At 44.1% G+C, this 20,981-nt stretch overlaps 1 protein-coding gene across 3 annotated transcripts in view; it reads left to right on the plus strand.

Annotated features, from left to right (window-relative positions):
• Positions 1 to 18,178, plus strand: part of LOC140421064 (uncharacterized) — a 96,322-nt gene extending 78,144 nt beyond the window's left edge. For 2 of the 3 annotated variants that reach the window (XM_072505396.1, XM_072505398.1), the window contains exons 4-5: positions 7,831 to 11,163; positions 14,206 to 18,178. In XM_072505396.1, coding sequence (XP_072361497.1) covers positions 7,831 to 11,163; positions 14,206 to 14,367 — 3,495 coding nt within the window. In that variant the 3' untranslated portion in view covers positions 14,368 to 18,178. The remainder of the gene's footprint in view (positions 1 to 7,830; positions 11,164 to 14,205) is intronic. The other variant, XM_072505397.1, reaches the window with a different exon arrangement.
• Positions 18,179 to 20,981: the final 2,803 nt, after the last annotated feature.

A 20,981-nucleotide genomic window follows, 5' to 3' on the forward strand; every position in this document is an offset into this window, starting at 1 on the left:
CCAAAAGTCCAATCAGAGCGGGAGCCACCAAATTTGCGACATACTCCTTCACAGCCGCCACCAGAAGTCCGACCTGGCTGAATTCCTAAGGCTGCAGAAGGTCAAGTTCGTCCTGAGGGTCCAGTTGATGGGTTGGCTCGAAGGTGGAAGCTGTTCATTGACTTCTTTAAGGAGGATTGAGGTGTATGGAGAGGGATGGAGGGGTGGGGGGTGGGGGAATAAGGGGATTAAAACAGGGAGGGCAGGATGGGAAGAGGGGGTATGGCGGGGGGGTGGGTGGAGTGGGAGCGATTATTTGCTATGTTGTATAATTTTACTTCTGCTTTTGTTTGTTTTGTTTGTTGTTTGTTTATGCAAATTCCTGAATAAAATATATTTTATAAAAAGAACAAAAAACTTGTTAAATCACTGGCAATCATAAAATTGCTGCATTGATGCCAGCCTTCATGCTGCTGCTTAGAAAAATATTATCATTTTCAATATTGCTGATGCAGCCAATTCCATGCCGTCCTTTCTACTGAATAACATATTAATCCAGTTGTTTCGTGCATCTAATTTAATGGAATGTGCAAGTTGTATTTCCAAATTCGATCTTATGTTTAATTATTTCATGTGAATGTTAAAAATAAACAGGTTAAACTGGTTTAGCTAAATAAGCTTTTGTTCTTAAATAGATTAAGAGAAGCAGATAGCTGGGATTGAATACCAGAAAATATTATTCCATGATTTGGATGCTATTTATTGTTACCTGCATTCAAAATACCCACTTCATTTTTTCCAATTAAGGGGCAATTTTAGCGTGGCCAATCCACCTAGCATGCACATCTTTTGGGTTGTGGGGGCGAAACCCACGCAAACACGGGGAGAATGTGCAATCTCCACACAGACAGTGACACAGAGCCAGGATCGAACCTGGGACCTCGGCGCCGTGAGGCAACAGGGCTAACCCACTGCGCCACCGTGCTGCCCAACTGCATTCAAAAATGAGATCACATCGTGACCAGAGTTAAATCTGTAAGCTTCTTCGATGTTTCACCTGGTTCAAATAACCAGTTAGACTGGGAAAGTCTCATATTTAATCCCTGGCTCGTGGTATGGCAGAGTTAACATGCAGCCTGGAACCAGATCATGCTGTATGAGCTTTCTCCAGTCCATATTTATATAGAATAACAGATACCCAATGTTGGATTCAACAATTATAGAGAAGGGTCCTTTAAAATATTAGCTAAAATATTCTGGAAAATAAAACGATTCTTGAAAATTATTGAATTTGTAGCAATATGCGTAAGTTATAAAATTGCCTAATCTTTTGAATACTGTCCATGACAGTCTCAAATGTTACGAATAATGTACTGCAAGTACTCTTACTGATATGAGGGTACATTCAACGAGTTTGAAACAATCTCATAACTGAGACCAGACGTGACGTAGGGAGTTTGAACGTGGGACAAGAGTCGTGGAAAACTAATTAATTTGGAGTAATTGATTAATGTCTAATTAACCAATCGCCTGTTAAGCGACTGACACTTTCCTGAACGAATCAAGGGGGTCTCAGCTGAGAATTAGAACCAATGAAACTAAGTAAGGGGCTAAACCCAGATAAGGATTGCCTTAAAAATGTGATCTGTTTAACTGATTAGGGAGAGGAATTTTAGCCATCGGAGAATCCTTGAAGCATTCGTAAAAATTACTTTTAAGGCCTTTTGTTGAAATGACTTTTAATTTTGTAAATCTGGAGTCACTTTTATCTTGAAGGTTTTGCTTTCACTCGTTGATGTCTCAAGGACATTTCAAAGCACGCAGGAAAAAAGTTTCCAGTTAATTTTGTGTGAATGTACCAAAAATGTGTTCTTAAAGAATTAACCTTTGCTTTACATTCATTCAACTGGACTGAGACTTTGTTGATGCCGGTGTCAAAACAGGCGTGAGCGACGCCGGCATCAATGGGCCTCCAGGCCCAGGCATTCACCCCTTCATAGGGGGCTAGAACGGCACCGGCGTGCTGTGCGCGGGTCTGCGCATGCGTGCCCCGGCAGGCGCAGGTCCGCGCATGCGCGCGCCATGGCTGGCACAGGTCTGCGCATACGCGTGGGTTGCCATCTCCACCGGCCCACGGGCAACATGGCGGAGCCCTACAGGGGCCCGGCGCGGAGGAACAGAGGCCCACCCTGGAATGAGACCGCCCATCGATCGGTTGCCACCGTGGAGGCCCCCTTACGGAGTCGGCTCCCCCCTGCCCCCCCACCAGCACAGCCCCGGCAGCCAGAATGCAGAGGTCCACCGGGTTGGACCATGCGTAAACGACGCCGGCGATACTCAGCGGACACTTGGCCCGTCGAGCACGGAGAATCGGTGGGGGAGGACGCTTTCAATGGCCCCCGACCGGAGCCGCGGGGACCGCGCCGGAACGATTGGCGACGATTCTCTGGCGGCTGGAGAATCAGCGGCCCGGCGTCGGAGCGGCGTGGCGGGATTCGCGTGCCCCCCGCCACCCCCGCCGATTCTCCCATCCGGCGGGGGATCGGAGAATCCCGGCCTTTATCTATGAGCGAGAGATAGGGCAAATCTTACTCCCAGGTACAAGCTACAGGCTTGGATCTAATGAAGAGGATCAGACAGTACATATACAGAATAACAAATACCTGTAAATAACTTTGTGTTGAAACCTAATCAAGGAATTCTAGCAATGCAACAAATTGGGACGGCAGGTCACCAAACTCTTGATTACTATTATTTTATGAAAATCACAGTTGTTTTAAATAATAAAAGTGCTGTAAATTTTGATATTAGGTCATAATCTCCCAATCCTCCTTAGATACAGTGGTTTGTAGAGGACTGAAGAATTGCAAATATTACTCCCATGTTCAAGGATAAACTCACAAACTACAGACAGTCAGATGAACCTAACTGGTGGAGAAGCTTTTAGAAATTATAATTGGGGACAAAATTAATGGCCACTTGGAAGGAATGTGGATTAATTAAGGAAATCCACCATAGACGTGTTAAGGGCAAATCACATTTAACTAAATTGGTTGAGATTTTTGATGTGGTAGCAGAAAGGGCTTGATGAGGGTAATGGAGTTGATGTGGTGTACATGGGTTTCAAAATGGCGTTTGATAAAGTGCCATGAAATATGCTTGTCAGAAAAACTCAAGCCCATGGAATAAAAGGGCAGTGGTATACATGGGTTTCCATGGTACATGGAGACAAAGATGGCTGAGTAACAGGAAACAGAAAGTAGGGGTGAACACTTGTTTTTCAGACTTTTTCTTTTTCGGCTTTTCCCATCTTACATTGGGTCGCCACAATGTAGGTTGATCATTCCCTCTTCCTATCACCCATCTTTTTCTTGGATTTGGTGGGTGGTTTTACAGTCATATGCTCTTCCTGCCACTAGGCTCCCTATTTATCCAGGCTCGGGTCCGACCTCAATTCCCACTGCCTTGCCTGCACCATTGCCTGGGTTAGTAGTTTTTCAGATTGGAGGAATGTATATAGTGGGTTTCCTCAGAGGTCAGTATTAGGACCACTTCTTTCCTTTGCACAACTACAAAATTTGCAGATGGTACAAAGCTTGGAAGAATTGTAAATTGTGAGTAAGATAGTGATAAGCCTCAGAGGACAAAGTCAGGCTGATGGAATGGGTGGGAACATAGCAGATAGAATTTAATGCAGAGAAGTGTGAAGTGATACATTTTGGTGTTTCGAATGAGGTGAGGCAATATAAAATAAAAGGTATTATTCTAAAGGGGGTGCAGGAGCAGAAGGACCTGCGGGTATATGTGCACAACTCATTGAAGGTGACTTGGCAGATTGAGAAAACAGTTAATAAGGCATACAAAATCCTGGGCTTTTGTACACAAAACGGTGCACAAGAGTACAAAAGCAACAAAGTTATTGTGAACCTTTATAAAACTTTGATTTGACCTCCACTCGTGTCCAATTTTGCCCAATTCAAACACCACATTTTAGGAAGGATTACAGCTTTAGAAAGGATCAGAAAATATTTACACAAATGCATCGTTCCAGCCAGAAATGAGGGTCTTCAGTTACAGGGATAGATTTGGCAAGTTGTGTTGTTTACCTGAGAGGGGATTTGATAGAGGTGTTCAAAATCATGAGGGTCTATAGACAGAGTAGATAGAGAGTTAAACGTTCCCGCTGGTGGAAGGATTGGAAACCAGAGGACAATGATTTCAGGTGAATGGCAAAAGAACCAATGATGACATGAGAAGAAAGCTTTTTACGCAGTGAACGGTTAGGATCTGGAATGCACTACCTGAGAACGTGGTGGAGGTAGGTTCATTTCTGGCTTTCAGAAGGGAATTAGCCATCAATGTATGATGGTCACCAATAAATTTAACAGAGAATACAGAAGAAACTTCTTTACACAGAGTGATGATAATGTGTAATTCATTACCATAGGGAATGGCTGAAATTGATATTATAGATTAATATAAGGGGAAATTAGATAAGCAAATAAAGGCAAAAGGAATAGAAGATTGCGATGATAGGAAGATGACAGAAGATGGGGGAGGATCGAGTGGAATATAAATGCTGACATGGACTAGTTAGACCGAATGACCTGCTCTGTGCAGTTTATTATTGTAATAATTTATAATGGATGAGCATCAAAGAGAAAACATTTGTCGGGCTACAGGGAAAAGGCAGGGGAGTGGGATTAACTGAGTTCTTGCAGAAAGCTTGTACAGATATGATGCGTTAAATGGTCACCTCCTGCTCTGAAACCATTAAATGAGTCCATTTTCTGGAACTATGGTAGCTAGACACAATATTAGGCATTTATTGAATTAATATTGTTACGACCAAACCTCAGGCAAGGTTCCCAGGTTATCCCAGGTGAGGAGGGATGAACTGGTCCCCTTTCTTTATTCAACACCTCTTGGTTGATCACAAGATTTTTTTTTTGGTAAAATATTTTTATTCTCCATTTTCACATTTTCTCCAGAATTTACACCCCACCCACAAGCAGTAAATGGTAACAAATACAAAGTCAATTTCCTTATCAACAACAACGATCCCATCCTCCCACCACCCCAAGCAACGATCCACCTGACAATATAAGCATCGAATAGAACAAACTCTCCCACGGTGGGACAAACAAAGGAGAAATAAAAGAGAAAGGAATTAGGAATCGTCTATGGTCACCATTAACCTATAGAGTCCCTCCCCACCCCCCCTAACATTCAATGCCATTCAATCCCCGAAAGAGTACCGTAGATGACACCCATGCATTGAAAGCCCCTCCCTCCCCCTCCCCGGCTCCTCCCCTCCACTTCCTCTTACAAAAACCCTCCCCCCAACCTCTGTTCCTTCCCCCCATCTTTCCACCCCGGCTAGACTCATCGGGACCTATTCTACCAGGCTCCGATGGCCGCAGCCCCTTCCCCCACCTCACTCCTGTTCACTGGCCGGCTTAAACCGGCCAGCATGGAGGCTCCCGCCCGGGTCTCTTTCCCCCTTGCCCGGCCCCAGGAAAACCAAGAAATCCCCTTTAGCACACAAAACCCGCAAACACACCCAAGCTCCAAAGAACCATCATTGCAAGTGAAAGTTCCCTCTCTTCCCTTGTCCAAGTATATGCAACGTTGGCTCATTTAGCACATACACCCGCCGCAGTGAAAAGAAATACAGCTACATGAGGCTACATCGGTACACAACCATTTCTCAATTCAGCCACAGTCCTTCTGCCTTCGCAAACTCCTCCGCTGCTTCCGCCGTCCCGAAATAAAAGTCCTTGGATTTATAAGTCACCCTCAACTTAGATGGGTATACTATGCCGCACCGCACCTTACTGATGTACAGCGCCTTCTTCACCCGGCTGAAGGCAGCCCGCCTCCTCGCCAGCTCCACCGTAAAGTCCTGATACATGCGTATACCAGCTCCAGCCCACTGCACCACCTGCTTCTGCTTTGCCCAGGACAGGACCTTCTTGTTCACACTGTACCTCCGAAAACACAGAGTCACTACTCTCGGCGGTTCACTCTCCTTTGGTATAGGCCTCCATGACCGATGAGCCCGATCCAGTTCATATTGGGAGGGATAATCCCCCTCCCCCAATAGCTTCGCCAACATCGTGGCAAAATACTCAGTCAGCCTCGGGCCTTCCACTCCTTCGGGCAGACCCACAATCCTCAGATTCTGTCGCCTGGATCTGTTTCCCAAGTCGTCCATTTTGGCTCGCAGACCCTCGTTGATCTGTATCACCTTCCCATCTCCTTCCCCATCGAGGTAAGTTGATTGCTGTGCTGCAACAATGTCTCTTCCACTTCCTTCAGCGCCTCGCCTTGCTCCCGTACCTCTGCCACTGCACTTAATACCGCCGCCCTCACCGGGGCAATCGCCTCCTCCACCAGCACTTTCAATGCTACCCCCATCTCCTTCCTCATCGCCTCCATGTGTTTTGTGAACTGCCTTTCGAGTTCCGCGCCCATCACGTTAGTCATCTCTTCAGCCGTGGGCAATGCGGCCTCCCCATGTGCCCCAGCCTCCATTTTTCTTGCCCTCCCCGCGGTGACCTTTCCACTCCCCTTCGGACTTTCAACTGCTTTTTTCACGGCCGTTTTTTTACTTGTTCTCGACATCTTCCTTCACTGTGCCTTCTCCCGGCTTTTACCGCTCCTGTTACCCCTGGGACCGGGCGTTAGACCCCGAAAATGCAGTTCCCGAGCGGGAGCCCTCCAATGTGCGGCTGCCTCCCGCCCGCCGGAAATCCGTCACCGGAAATCCCCTGATCACAACATGATTAATTTAAAAGGATCCCTTCCCTTGCAGATACCTTTTCCCAGCCCAATAGATTTATGTTTTGAAAGGAGCCAATTTAACCAGGTGTTCTTGGGTTACTTAAAGAGTGAGTTTATCAGATACTAAACGTGAGAAAAATGATAAAGCACATGCATATACATTCACAAAGAATAAATGAGAATTGAGTCCAAAAATACCTAAGTAAATAAATGTACAAATTGGTCCTTGATTTTCCTGCCTGGTTACTGGGTAACTAATCAATAGTTACAGCAACCAATGCTCTTTCATGGATTTCGGCGAGAAAATACTGTGCAGCAATGTTTGTGGCGAAGGGTAAATCTCCCTCTGTGGGGCAGCATGGTGGCATAGTGGTTAGCACTGCTGCCTCACAGCTCCAGGGTCCGGGTTCAATTCCGGCTTCGGGTGACTGTGTGGAGTTTGCACATTCTCCGTGTCTGTGTGGGTTTCTTCCAGGTGCTCCGGTTTCCTCCCACAGTCCAACGATGTGCAGGTTAGGTGGATTGGCCTTGCTAAATTGCCCCACGTGTCCAAAGGTTAGTTGGGTTACGGGGATGGGATGAAGGCATGGGCTTAAGTAGGGTGCTCTTTCCAAGTGCTGGTGCAGACGCGATGGGCCGAATGGCCTCCTTCTGCACTGTAAATTCTATGATTCTAGGCAGCAATTCCCAATTTCCACACCTAGCAGCATATGTGTGGACGCTGGAAGTTGCTGTCCGATTTACTCTGTTATTCTCAGCCTAAAGTCCAGGCCAATAATGGTCTTATGAAAAACCTAAACCAGTCATTTCCTTGCTGCTGCTCCTGCCCTGCAGCCATAACTTCCCTGGAAGTACAACATAAAGGTAAGTCAGGTTTCCACTGCTGTTCATGCAAAACTATAGTAGTGGATGAAGAGCAACTTCAAGGAAATTCCAGACCCAAGGTATAATGTTGCTGCTGCAAACATCATCAAAGTTAATGTATAATTTATATAAAATTGATCTTTTTTTTAACTGTAGTACATGACTAAATTGGTTGATGTTTTGTTTGTTTTTTTTGAATAGCAGAATTCAACAGAAGGAGTAATGTGCCTGTCACCCTCTCCCAGCTACAACAGTAGTTCTGTGTTTTGCAGCCTCAGAAAATATGCGTTGGGATTCGAGCATGCAATCTATGCAATTACCGGAAATGTATCTGATAGCAACAGTCAGAGTCCAGAGAAATCACCGCATGTTCCCGCGACTGATATTTCTCTTCCTGATGCTGATACTTCTCAAAGAATAAAAGTGGCTGCTCCTGATATCAATACTTGCATTCATAATACTTCCTTTACTGATGTTAATATTCCACCTCTTCCCAGTACTCTTCCTCCAACATCAGGGCAGTTGTGTCAGCAGAAGTCAGTTTCTCAAAGGCCCTCTAGTCCTGCACATGCTACAGTGTGTAGTCTTGCAGAGGACTTTCCATTGCCAAATACAACAGCAGACATAGTTGTGGGAACTCCTTCCAACATTCCATGGGCCAGCGGATCTCAATTCTTGGAAGTACTTTCTAATTATGCAGAGTCAATGTCGAATGAAATCCTTAGCACCGTGATTGAGGACAGTGCTCCCCAGGGGATTGAAACCACAATGGAACAGCCAGAGGTCTGGATACCCATGGAAGACCATTTTTCATCAGACATGCTCTCTCATGATAACATCCCGCATTCCCATTTGAATCAAGTTTTTACAGGTAGTGATGAATTCCCCAAACCATTACAGGACAATTCTAGTGGAAGCCAAGGAATAGGAGGCGAGAAGAACCATGACATATCTAAAGATGAGGGGGAAGATATTCAGTACTATGGCACAACCGATCCGGCAAGCAGAGAGGTCTCCAGCATTATTGAGAACTCTTTTCAGGAGGTTGAGAGTCAAATGGAAGAGACCTTTGCTGACAGCATTTCACAGTCCTTAATTGCCAACCGCTCTGGAGAAATAGTAGTTACAGTGCCTCCTGTTGTGGAGAGTTACGCATTGAGATTGACCCATGAAGTAATTTCTGACAGTGCCAGGGAAGCAAGCTTGAGGAGGATGGTGACAAAAAAACAACTGCAGCAGTTTGAAAACGAAAGTAAAAATGTTCATGAATCACCAAAATGCAAAGACATTTCAGAGATGTCACAATCTGACATCTTTACACATGAAAATAACCATCTTACAAGAAACACAGTAAGTTCATCATGTACAGGAGTCAGGCCATTGGCTGATGGTGAACAAGCTGAACATTTATCCAAAGTATCACAACAATATTTGGATGGCTCTTCCCCAGACAGGGAAAGGCAATTATCAGCATCAGACAACGAGAAATTTGATGATCATGACAAGGGGCAACTCGTGTTTGATAAATTTGGATTCACCAAGAAGGGTTCACTGGACTATCCTGATGCCCCTCCACCGACACCAATCAGGCCACAGCTGGGTGGCAGTCAGCGGAGTTTTACTAGAAAGCTCAAGGGAGGTTTGGCAAAAGAATTCCTTCCTTCACCCCCTCCACCAACCCCGAAGGATACCTTCAGTTTCTGCTTGTCTGAGGAGAATCAAGACACTGAGGAAAAGGTTGAATTTATGAGAAAGCTAATACGATCATTGTCTCAAGAATTTAATGGAAAAGACACCTCAGGAATTTCTGAGGTGGCTGAGGAGGAGAGGTCGCAGAACTTGGAGTCAAAGTTTCCGGCTTCAAAAAATGAACCAACAGAGAATTCACGCCAAGGTAAAGAAACGGTACTAGACTATTTTAGTCATTTGATGTCAGGTATTGTCTTTTCTTCAGCGCATGTAATTTGCAGCATCATGGGAGAAAGTATTAATCCTAAAGCACCTGAAGGCCAGCAATGTGATAGTGCCACACTTAGCAATGATTACCAACCGAACACACAGGCTTCAGAGGAACTGAACCCACTTTCTTCTGAGACAGTTATTCTGGGAACAGAAAGAATTCCAAACGAACACAATGAGAATAAACACAGAGTCAGTTTTCCAGAGGGTGCCGAAAGCCTGTTACAAGATTATGCTGACAGATTAGCACAGAAAATTATCGATGCAGTCATTAACTTTCTGAACCAAATTGATTTACTTGATCACCGAGAACCTAGCACAAACAGGAGAGGTGAAATGTCTCCTGAGAACGGCAACAAAGATTGTAGGCATTCACATCACATTCAGCAGATAAATTCCATGTCAGAAGGATGGGTAAAAGGAATGATACAGTCTGCACTCCATGCATTTAAAACTCAGTATCAATTGAAGCAGGCCAGCTCTACCAACACTGAGTCCACAAATGCATCAGAGCAGTTGCAGGATACAGACCTGGCAGCCAGAAGCATTGACACAAAGTCTTTTTACACTGAGGCCAACACAGAACAACACCATATCAAAAAACTACTGGAATCAATTAAATCAGAGGCAAGCGATGCAGACTTTCTATGCAGTAATACCGAGGAGCAAAATCCAGTAACTCCAGGCTCAGAATATGGAATTGGCATTAGAACCATTGCAAGCCCCGACGAAGGAAAAAACAATGGCAATAACAACTATTTAAGTCCTTTCAACAATCTGCACCTATGTGAGCAGTCACAGATAGATGTAAAGGCTGAAGAGTTCACTGGAAAGAACCAATGTTGCTTTGTTCAAGCAGGAACAAGAATGAGCTTATTTGAAGAAAACCGGGAAAGATTATGCCAACATAAATATGAGGATGCATTTCTCGCCTTTAATTCAGAGTCCATTATTAGTGATGAAGAAAAATCTTCCAGCTTGGAATTAACTAAAGTGATATTGCAGGATCCAGACCACAAACCAGTAAGTAAAACATATGCTGAAAGTCTAGCAGAAACTATACTCCAGTCCTCCTTGGTTGACGCATGTAGACACTGTCGTGCTGAACCAGTCGCAAAGGAGGTACCAATGTGTCCGCCAAACACTGATGAATTATATAGAAAACCTCTTTCAGTCACCAACAACTTAGGAGATCAGGGTCCAAAGCTCCAACAGAAGATAACGATCGAAGAATCGTTCAAGGATAGAGGAGTAGGTGACCTTCCCACAATTCAGAACACTAAATCACAAAGACTAAATGTAGTTGAATATACGGATGTAACATCATCAAGGCAACCACAAGAGGATCTGAATCAGCCTACTGTCACATTACAAGCTGAAGAACAAGAAGACTGTGAGGAAATGCAGCACTGTACTTCCCTGGCTCCAAGGACAATCAAACTTTCATTGGTGAACTTTAACTCGAGGTCACCTGCTGTTGATGCACAGATTCAAGCAGTGCTACAGTGGGCAGCAGCATCTCAGCTTAACATCTCCAAGATTCATATAATGACTTCCAGTGAGGACTTTGTACGGGTAAGTGACACAAACTGGGGATTATTAAAATTCCTTTCTCACTGAACGATAACTTATCTAAATCAGTTACAGGTCAAGTATTCTTTATTTGTACATCAGAAAACCAAATACATCCAAATACCGCACTGTTTTGAACCACATTGACCTTTAGCGTGGGAAGTCTAGTTATGTATTGGCATTGTTTTCCTTGCAATTTTTGTGGTGAATGTGTTAAAAGAAGCTGTAGTTATTATTCAGTGATGTATCTTACTTTTCTAGCCGTGTTATTTACTTTAGGCTATAGCTGGCCTGATTTTGTAATGTAAGTTCTTATATGTGGTATATGAAAACCACAATTATCCGAAATGCAATTGGCTCAGGGTGTTTTGGATAAAGGATGCTCGACCTGTCTGACATTGTGCAAATTCATTAATTACCACACTCTAATACCATGATTGAGCAAAGCTGTAAAAGAATGCATCAAAGGTATACAGTATCAAGTAGTTAATTAGAAAGATTTAATAAGAGGATACATTTGGTTGACAACATTTTGAGGGAGAAATTTATTTGCTTAACGGTGCTCCACAGAATAACGTAAATCCTCCTGGGATAGGCAGCACTGCACACCCGCGTGGCATTCTTCATTGATATCATTGAAGCACGTTGCATAGGTAGTGGCCCATGGTATTTCCTGCCCCAGGGAATTAACGTACGTCAGCGTACAACGCAAATAGATTGCCCCCTTAAGTTTGCCTACCCACTGTTTGTAATTTCTGATTGCACCAATGCATTTCTTGCCAAAAATAAATTTGGGCTATGTTTGATCTATGTCCATCTAATATTTTACAAAAAATCAACGTTTGCACATTCACTTGGAAACTTTGCAAAAGGTAATGAGAGATTTTAATTTTAAGATAAGACACTTTCTGGAGACCTAACAAGTTGTTTAAAGAAAGCATGTAGAGGTTGCCTACCTCTGATTGGTCCTGATAAATGAATCACATGCTTTGCCAATGAACCATACAGAACCAGAACCTGAACGTCCCAGGTTTGACCTTTGAACTATGCTGAGTCAGCTGATATCAGCCAAGGGCAGGAACTGAAACTAATTTGCTTCAGCGTTCCTAGGTTGGGGAAGATTCTGTTTCTGATCAATCCAGGGACCTCTGTTACAAATGTCTGTTTGGGTTCACGCCTAGTTGAGTTGCTCCTACGATCAGGTGACTTTCTGACAATCACCTTTTAAGTTCACGTTTGAGGAATGGCTATATAGAGGAGATATGATTCATTGCTTTCAAAGAAAAGGCTATGCACACACACACACAATTGCCTGGACATAGAGTGATTTAATATTTTACTGCATGTTATGGACTCATGATTTCATCACTGTAAGAGCCAGTACCAGACTGACAATTCTGACTAGTGTCTCTCGATTCATTATGCAGATAGGAAATCAAGCAGTCTGGCTCCTCTGGCACCTTTCAGTTATTCACAATTTCATATCTACTGAAAACACACTCCAAGCAACTATATCTTATCAGTGGACTCATACAGAACCTGTCTGCATTTCTGAACATAACTGAATGGTGTTAAATGGGTTAATCTGCTTAACAACACATCACATCGACCAGGAAAAAGCAAACCATGGTAGTGACATTTACAAGTGTTGGAGGCCTTCTTTGGATATGGTATTCATCCAATTAGAATAACTGGCACAGCACAGTCACAGCTAGTTAAATGTGGTTATTTTCAACTAGACACAACCAAATGTTCTCAAACTATGCATCATGCCCACAGTGATGGGTTCAATATCACAAAGCTGGGATTATAGTTGCGATTTAGAAGTATAGATATTTGTTTCTTACTTATCATTATATATTATGTTAATATATTCTCCCTTTCCTTCTAATCTGCGAGACCAAATATATCCTGCTTTTAAGGTAGCAGAGAGGTCGCTTTCGCCTTTTCACCATCAGCCACTAAAGTATAAGGATTACATAATAGTGATACCTCTCTTTTCTGTCTCCCTTTGTCTCTCTCTCTCTCTCAGTCTTTCTCTCTCTCTCTCACCAATTTTCTTCCTCTCCATGACAAAAGTTGTAGTGAAATAATATACTGACACTTCCGCGTTGAAATGGAGTCACAGGTGACTGTTATTGGAATGTCTATTGTTTGAGCAGCTGCTAGATTCTTTACAGGGCTGCTTGAAGTCACATGCTGTTTCATTTCATATAAATAAATGAGATTAAAAAAATAAAAAAAGCTTCCGTCATGTTGTGCAACACTTGTGGATTGCAAATCGTGCTTGCCCTACAGTAGCACAGTTAAGATTGCAATCTGATTGGTAGCAGAAATGGAAACTGTCTTGCTAATGGCTTCACAGTGGTTAGCACTGCTGCCTCACAGCGCCAGAGACCAAGGTTCGATTCCGACCTTGGGTGACTGACTGTGTGGAGTTTGTACACTCTTCCCGTGTCTGCGTGAGTTTCCTCCGGGTGCTCCGGTTTCCTCCCACAGTCCAAAGATGTGCAGGTTAGGTGGATTGGCCATGCTAAATTGCCCCTAGGTGGGGTTACAGGGCTAGGGTGGGGTTTGGGTGCTCTTTCAGAGGGTCCTGCAGATTCGATGAGCCGAATGACCTCCTTCTGTACTGTAGGCATTCTATGATAATACATGATATCACATACTATTGCCAGAACCCAATTTACCCACCAAATCCTTTAATCATGTCATAAATCAGCTTCCAACGTGATTGTGCATTACCATGAAAGGTAATCCCACAGGCTATGCACAAATCTGTACCATTAATTGACTGCCGCTTGGGTGTGCAAACATTATTTAAATAGGCTCGGTACTTCAAAAAAAGATTAGAGGGTATGATGGTCATGAAATGATTAAAAAGCCAATGTTAATAATTAGACATCCATATGAAGTCTTGTCTAGCAGATGCTGCTGTGGTCTCATTTACAGTATATTCTACTTACTTTGTCCTTGGGACCTAATTGGAAACGGTTTTGTTGGTAAAGTGATGAAAGTAATCTCTCTTTTTCTCTCTCTCTCCAGTTTCCAACTCTGTTGGCACTAGCTAAAGATGAGGAATGGACAGTGGGAGATCTTCTTCATGCAGTTCTAAACTTCTATGAAAGAAACAAGACAGCAGTCACCCCAACACTCTTAGACTTTCTCCTTAAACACCTGGATCGCCATCCGATTCCCAGTGTATAACACATGACATCCAGCTAAGGTCTTGGCATTTACTTGGAATATTATTTAAGCAATGACTCACAAGACTGGATTTTATGGCCCTCCCTGGCTGGACATGTTTTCAATGGGGTGGGTTTTGTCAAATGCAAGGGGTACTCAGCTCACTGCCTTCCCGCTCATCCCAAGCTGTTACCCCTTATATGTGGGGTGAATGGGCATTGAAATCAGCACCTTGCCATGTTTAAATAAATAACTAAATATCGCTTTTAAAAAAGTTACTTTGTCAAAGCATTTGATCTTGCACTCATCAAGGCAATCGCAACAACAGCAATGTCAGGAGAAACAACTTTATACCATATGAGAAGAAGGTGCTGATTGACTGGCAAGTGGACTCTGATTGGTAGATGCGTTGCCGTGGAGAATGCAGTATTTGATGGTGACTGACAACAGTTGAGACCAAGTTGTAAAAGTTGAGGAAGGAAGGGGACACATGATTTGAGGATGTTCTGTGCTCATCAGGCACTTTCTGCCGAAAATGTCAATGGCCACCTGTCCTCCAATACCTGACACCCACCTGCCACTCCCCTCTATCCTCTCCCTGGGCTGTCTGATACTTCCCCACCCTAAAAGCCCAGGACCTGCCTGTCTCCGCAGCCATCGCTTTTCTTCCTGCTCCTCCTCGAAGTTCTGGCAGTGCCCACTACTGAGTGTCGGTGCTGCTGGCCAATCTGATTGGTTAGCCCGCTGGCAGTGCTTTGTGGCTGTAGGGTGGGTTTGCCCTGTTGTGTCAGCTGGCAGCTGACTTTCCTTCCATGGAGGAAAACAGCCTACCCCTCATAAAATTCGGCCCACTATCCTTCATATTTTTAAAACAGTACAATTTTATCACCCCAAGATAAAGATGTCTGGAAGAATTTGAGTTTGGAAGCATTAAAGAAAGAATTGTATACTGAAACTGCCTCACCTGCTCACAATTCTCAGCTAGTTTCATGTTATATTAATGTTCAATTGCTTTATTTTTGAAGAGGTAAATTTAAAAATATATATATTTTATGCAAGGCATTTTAATATTACAAACAAAAGTGGAAGAACAATCAAATAACATTATAAACAACCAACGCCCACTCCCCCCCCCCCCCCCCCGCTCCCCTAACACTGCCCCCTCTCCCATCCTGCCTTCCCCATTTTAAACCTCCTTACACCCCCCATTCCCCCCCACTTGCTGACCCCTCAAACCTCCTTAAAGAAATCAATAAACGGCTTCCAACTCGGAGTAAACCCATCAACCGACCACCTCAAGACGAACGTGACCTTTTCCCGTCTCAGGAATTCCGCCAGGTCGCTCACCCACACCCCCGCTTTCGACGGCTCCGAGTCCCTCTACCCGACCAAGATCCGTCTCTGGGCTATCAGGGAGGCAAAGGCCAAAACATCGGCCTCTCTCACCCCCTGGACTCCAGGGTCTTCCAACATCCCGAATATCGCCACCTCTGGACTCGGGGCCACCTCCACCTCAGCACCTCGGATATTTTGTCTACGAATCCCTGCCAGAACCCCTTCAGCTTCGGACGTGCTCAAAACATGTGGATGTGATTTGCGGGCCTCCCTCACACCATCCACACCTATCCTCTATCCTCTCAAAAAATCTACTCATCCTTGCTACCGTCATATGCGCCCTGTGCACTACTTTAAACTGAATGAGGCTTAACCTCACACATGACGAGAACACATTCACCCTCCGCAGGGCCTCTGCCCACATCCTGACCACCAACTCCCCTCCCAGCTCCTCCTCCGACTTACGCTTTATGTCCCCCACCATGGCCCCCTCCCAATTCATCAACTCCTTGTAGACCTCGGACTCGCTATAGTTACCCATGAGGTAGACTAGGATATCTTCCGTCTAACATTTCCCGGCTAGCTATCCAGGTAAATAGGTCAGAACCATTTGAAATCTCTGACTCCCAACTCCCAGTTGAAGACTTTTTTGGAGGGCCCGTGGAGCTGGGGAATTTCCCATTAGAAATTCATTTTTCCCACCTGATTCCCACGGAGTCCTTGGGTTTGGACAACCAGGGGGTCCCATAGCGTAATTTTCAGGGTACGTCCTATCTCCAACTCTCCGGACACTGGAAAATCTGGGCCTAGGAATTTTCACAATACCTGTGCATTGCTTTAGCCACTTTACCTGACATAATGTGAGTAGAAAGTGGTATTTTCTGTTGGATATGAAAGCTTTGTTTGATTGTGCTTTAGTATTTGTCAAGTAATGATTTTGTCTACGTGATTAGACAACGCATCAATCCACACCATCACACAGTTTGATGTAGAAAACAAATCATCAACTCACTCAAACTAAACAGAACTCTCTCTATTGTTCTGTATGGTCGTGCTGAACCAACGACGGAGGTTGAGAGCGACCTGATAGAGGTCTACAAAATTATGAGGGGCATAGACAGAGTGGATAGTCAGAGGCTTTTCCCCAGGGTAGAGGGGTCAATTACTAGGGGGCATAGGTTTAAGGTGCGAGGGGCAAGGTTTAGAGGAGATGTACGAGGCAAGTCTTTTACACAGCGGGTAGTGGGTGCCTGGAACTCGCTACCGGAGGAGGTGGTGGAAGCAGGGACGATAGTGACATTTAAGAGGCATCTTGACAAATACATGAATAGGATGGGAATAGAGTGATATGGACCCAGGAAGTGTAGAAGATTGTAGTTTAGTCGGGCAGCATGGTCGGCACGGGTTTGGAGGGCCAAAGGGCCTGTTCCTGTGCTGTACTGTTCTTTGTTCATACAAATCAAAGCATGATCCTTGATTTGTACTGAGTTAGCTAATCAAACTGGATTGGAAGGGGGCATATTTTCCTCAAAATCCCTAGGTTAATAATAATAATCTTTATTGTCACAAGTATCTTACATTAACATTGCAATGAAGTTACTGTGAAAAGCCTCTAGTCGCCACATTCTGGCACCTGTTCAGGTAACACGGAGGGAGAATTCAGAATGTCCAATTCACCTAACAGCACATCTTTCTGGACTTGTGGGAGGAAACCCAAGTACCCGAAGGAAACCCACGCAGACACAGGGAGAATTTGCAGACTCCGCACAGAGAGTGACCCAAGCCGGGAATCGAACCTGGGACCCTGGCGCTGTGAAGCAACTGTGCTAACCACTGTGATGAGCAATTGTTCTTCATCTGTTCGAAAAGGGGATGCATGAGCTTTCGGTGAATAAACAGATTGAAATGGCTATAATGTTATTACTCGCACGTGGTAATGCACAGGGAATTGTACCATGTTTGAGTAAACTTCTTCAGCAGCAGGGAGCGTATGGTTCAGTAAAGATAAGGCAACAGCAGTTTGCCTCACAGTGATTTGATTGCTGAGCAGGCAAGTTGCTTTGGATATCCATCAAACCTGGAAAGGTTTCTTTGATGAGTTGGTAAAGAATCATTTTTCTGCTTTTTATTGTGCGAAAGGCACATTTAAAGTTTCCTGTAGTTGAACCTCTTGAGTTGACTAGTCAATGTTCAGTGCAATTTTTGAAAATATTCATTCAAAGCAGCGTACATTTTGAGTGTGCAATGAGCCAGGAATCATAGAGCAAAGGTATTATAGGTCAGTCTCCAACTTTTAGCAGCCTATCCTCTGTTTCTTACTGCAGTAAATGTGCGAGCGTGGCTTTTTCCTTTTCAGTCAAATGTTCCCTTCGGGCACAATGAATATTTTCTGAGTAAAATACCATTACGAGTATTCTGAAATGGTGTTTGTTTCACCTCAGGCTGAGGACAGTCAGATTAAGAGCACACCTGAATCAGCGGTGGAGTGGGGGCATGCTGGGGACAAGGGCAGAGTGGGGGTATGCTGGAGTGGGGGTGCGCCGGGGATTTTGTTAATCTGGGACAAGCTAGCTTGATTAGATTTTATGAAATCATTGGAGCTAGTGAGGAAATGGGTTTTGTGGAGGTACAAGGGAATTCTGCTTATTTTATGTGCATTTTTGCATTGTTATTTATATTTCTCCTTCCTTGGCAGCATTTGTGTTAATTGATGTACCTCACATACTTTGATTACTGAATGAGTAAGCATCTATTCCAGTCTTTCTCCTTCTGTTTAAAAAAGTGTACATGCTCTATTTTGATGCAAATTGACATCGCAAGGAATATATTTCTGTATTTTTCTACTTTATCATTTAATTTACAAAGTTGTTTTAGAGTTAGTGTAACAGTTTTAAAACCGTGCTCTGAATTTATTAATAAAAATCTCTTCACTGTGTTTTATCATTATTCATGTATCCTCAATTTAGCCTAAAAAAACATTGTTCTCAGAATTATAGATAGAATCATAGAATGCTTATATCAAAGGAAGTCCATGCCAGCTGATTGCACTGCAAATTCCAACAATCTCACAGCCCCTGCTTTTCCCCATTGCTGTGCAGAGTTTCTCTTCCGATAATTGCCCAATTGAAAGCCTCAATTGAATCTGCCTCCACCACACTCTCAGGCAAGGCATTCCACTTCCTAACCACATGCTGCCTTCAAGAAAAACTTTCCTCTTGTTTCTCTTGATCAACAGAATGGGAGCCGAGCGGCAGCTGTATTACCACCCATAACACCGTCTGGTAAGGATTCATGATCATCCCTTCAGTTTGTTATATTACAATTGCCAGGACAAGCCATGAAGTCAAGCAGGCTGAAGACCACGACCTCCACAGGATTTTGCTCTTGTGCTGAGGTATATTCACTGGCTATTTTGCACATCTCCCAGCAGTAGGGTAGAGATCTGAGGTCTGGAAGCTGATCATTCATTGTCTGCTCAGATAATAAATAATCCATGTAATAGAGAGAGAGAAAGGAGAAAAGATAAATGGGTGTGGGAAAAGGAGCCGGGAAGAGGAATTGAAATATACAATTAGATCTCACTGTAACATTGGGCTGAATTTAATGAGTACACTGTCGTTCTCACCCACTGGTTTGAGAAGCGATGGGAACCCTGTGTCACTTCTCTCTGGGAGGTCTGACACAGTTACCAGGTAATCGGGCACTGGCCTGAACAGTGTCAGGCCTCCCACTTTATTAAGCCCTCAGTGAGGTGGAAATCCTGCTCCTGAGAACCATTCGCCAATCAAAGGCTGGACTTCTTCAATGACATCAGCATCACCTGGAGCTGCAGCCTTTACACTCAGGTAGGAGGGATCGACCACAAGTACCCAGATAGAGGTGAGTGTGGGCGGGTCGCACCGAGGGAGTTACAAGCCAATAGTTGAAGGACGGGTGTCAGAAGCAAGGGCGAGCTGGTGGATTTCAGCAGGCCCTTCCTGTTGCCTGAATGGCAGTAGAGTGCCTGTGAACAAAGGACCCTTTCCTGGTAGGCAGCTGGCAACCCCAACAGAGTTTGCTGGCAACGATCCCAAATGGCAAGTCACCTGCCCACAGAATTCCAGCAGGAACAGGTTGCTGAAGAGTCTCAATTAGCCTTTTGACGGGAAGGCTGCACTCCACCCTTCTTGAAGCCAGGATCCAAACAATTCATGAAGAAGTCACAGTCGAAGGCAAAAATATCATCAGTTTAATCTTTTCAGCTGGAACAATCTTCCTAAAATGAAATTGAAACATCTGTTACTAAAATACTGTAGCTCGCATAAAGGCAGTAGTGCTGTCCATTTCTTCGTGTAATGGACTTGAGCTTGCAGCTTCCAACAAAAGCCAAGATGAGGAATCATTTCTGTCATGATATGCAGACATGCAGATAATGATATACAGACAGGCACAGACAGGCAGCTAATGAACACAGAGAACAGGACGGGTGGTATCTCACTATAAAATGCACGAGGCACTCACACCCTGCCTCTTTCCACTGATGAACATCTACAGAGTGAGTCAAGGTGTATGTACAGTATCACACTACAGCACGTGGCTAAGAGCTAGTCTGGTTCAGTATGACAGAGTAACCACACAGGTTAGCAGAGAGTCGAACTCATAGAGAACTGTGCTAACTGTGCTACTGGTTCAATAAATCAGATTGAACTAACTTCAAGGTCTGGAGCATCTTTTGGTTAAAGCTGCATCCAGTTGCAGCCTGTGTTATCCCAGAGTACATAACACGACAATTTCCACCCTCTGGTTTGTAAACAAATAATAAGTGAATTTCCCATTGTAAAACACAGGAAGATGCATTTTTCAAGGCTACCCACAAGATAGTAATTTCTTCATGAATTGTTTGGATCCTGGATGGCTGAATTTTACTGTCACAATGTTTGGCTTTGGCTGCTGGAGAGCTGACTGACTCAGGCAGCCTGTCCAGGCTAGCAATAATCTTGTCTGCAGCTAGCCTGTATGAACCTGTATGCACTTTCCCCTGACACTGAAGTAAGAGTGAACATCACAAACTGCATTAAAAACAATTGTATGTATGATATAAATAGGCAGATTCTGGGTTCGCAGTTTCAGCCTATGATATAGAACTGCTACTTGTGATACAAATTTGGCAGTCTGTTGTGTATGTGGTGATGCACAGTGACAGGCCATCTTCCTGCATGATGCACATCGTACAGCCATGATGCAGTATGTGCTAGATGTGATTTGAGAGTAATAGTTCACTGCTGACTTCGGCTTGAGTGATTCCTGTGTAGATTAGTTTT

This window comes from Scyliorhinus torazame, chromosome 5, assembly GCF_047496885.1.
Source record: "Scyliorhinus torazame isolate Kashiwa2021f chromosome 5, sScyTor2.1, whole genome shotgun sequence".
In the NCBI taxonomy this organism is placed as follows: Eukaryota; Metazoa; Chordata; class Chondrichthyes; order Carcharhiniformes; family Scyliorhinidae; genus Scyliorhinus; species Scyliorhinus torazame.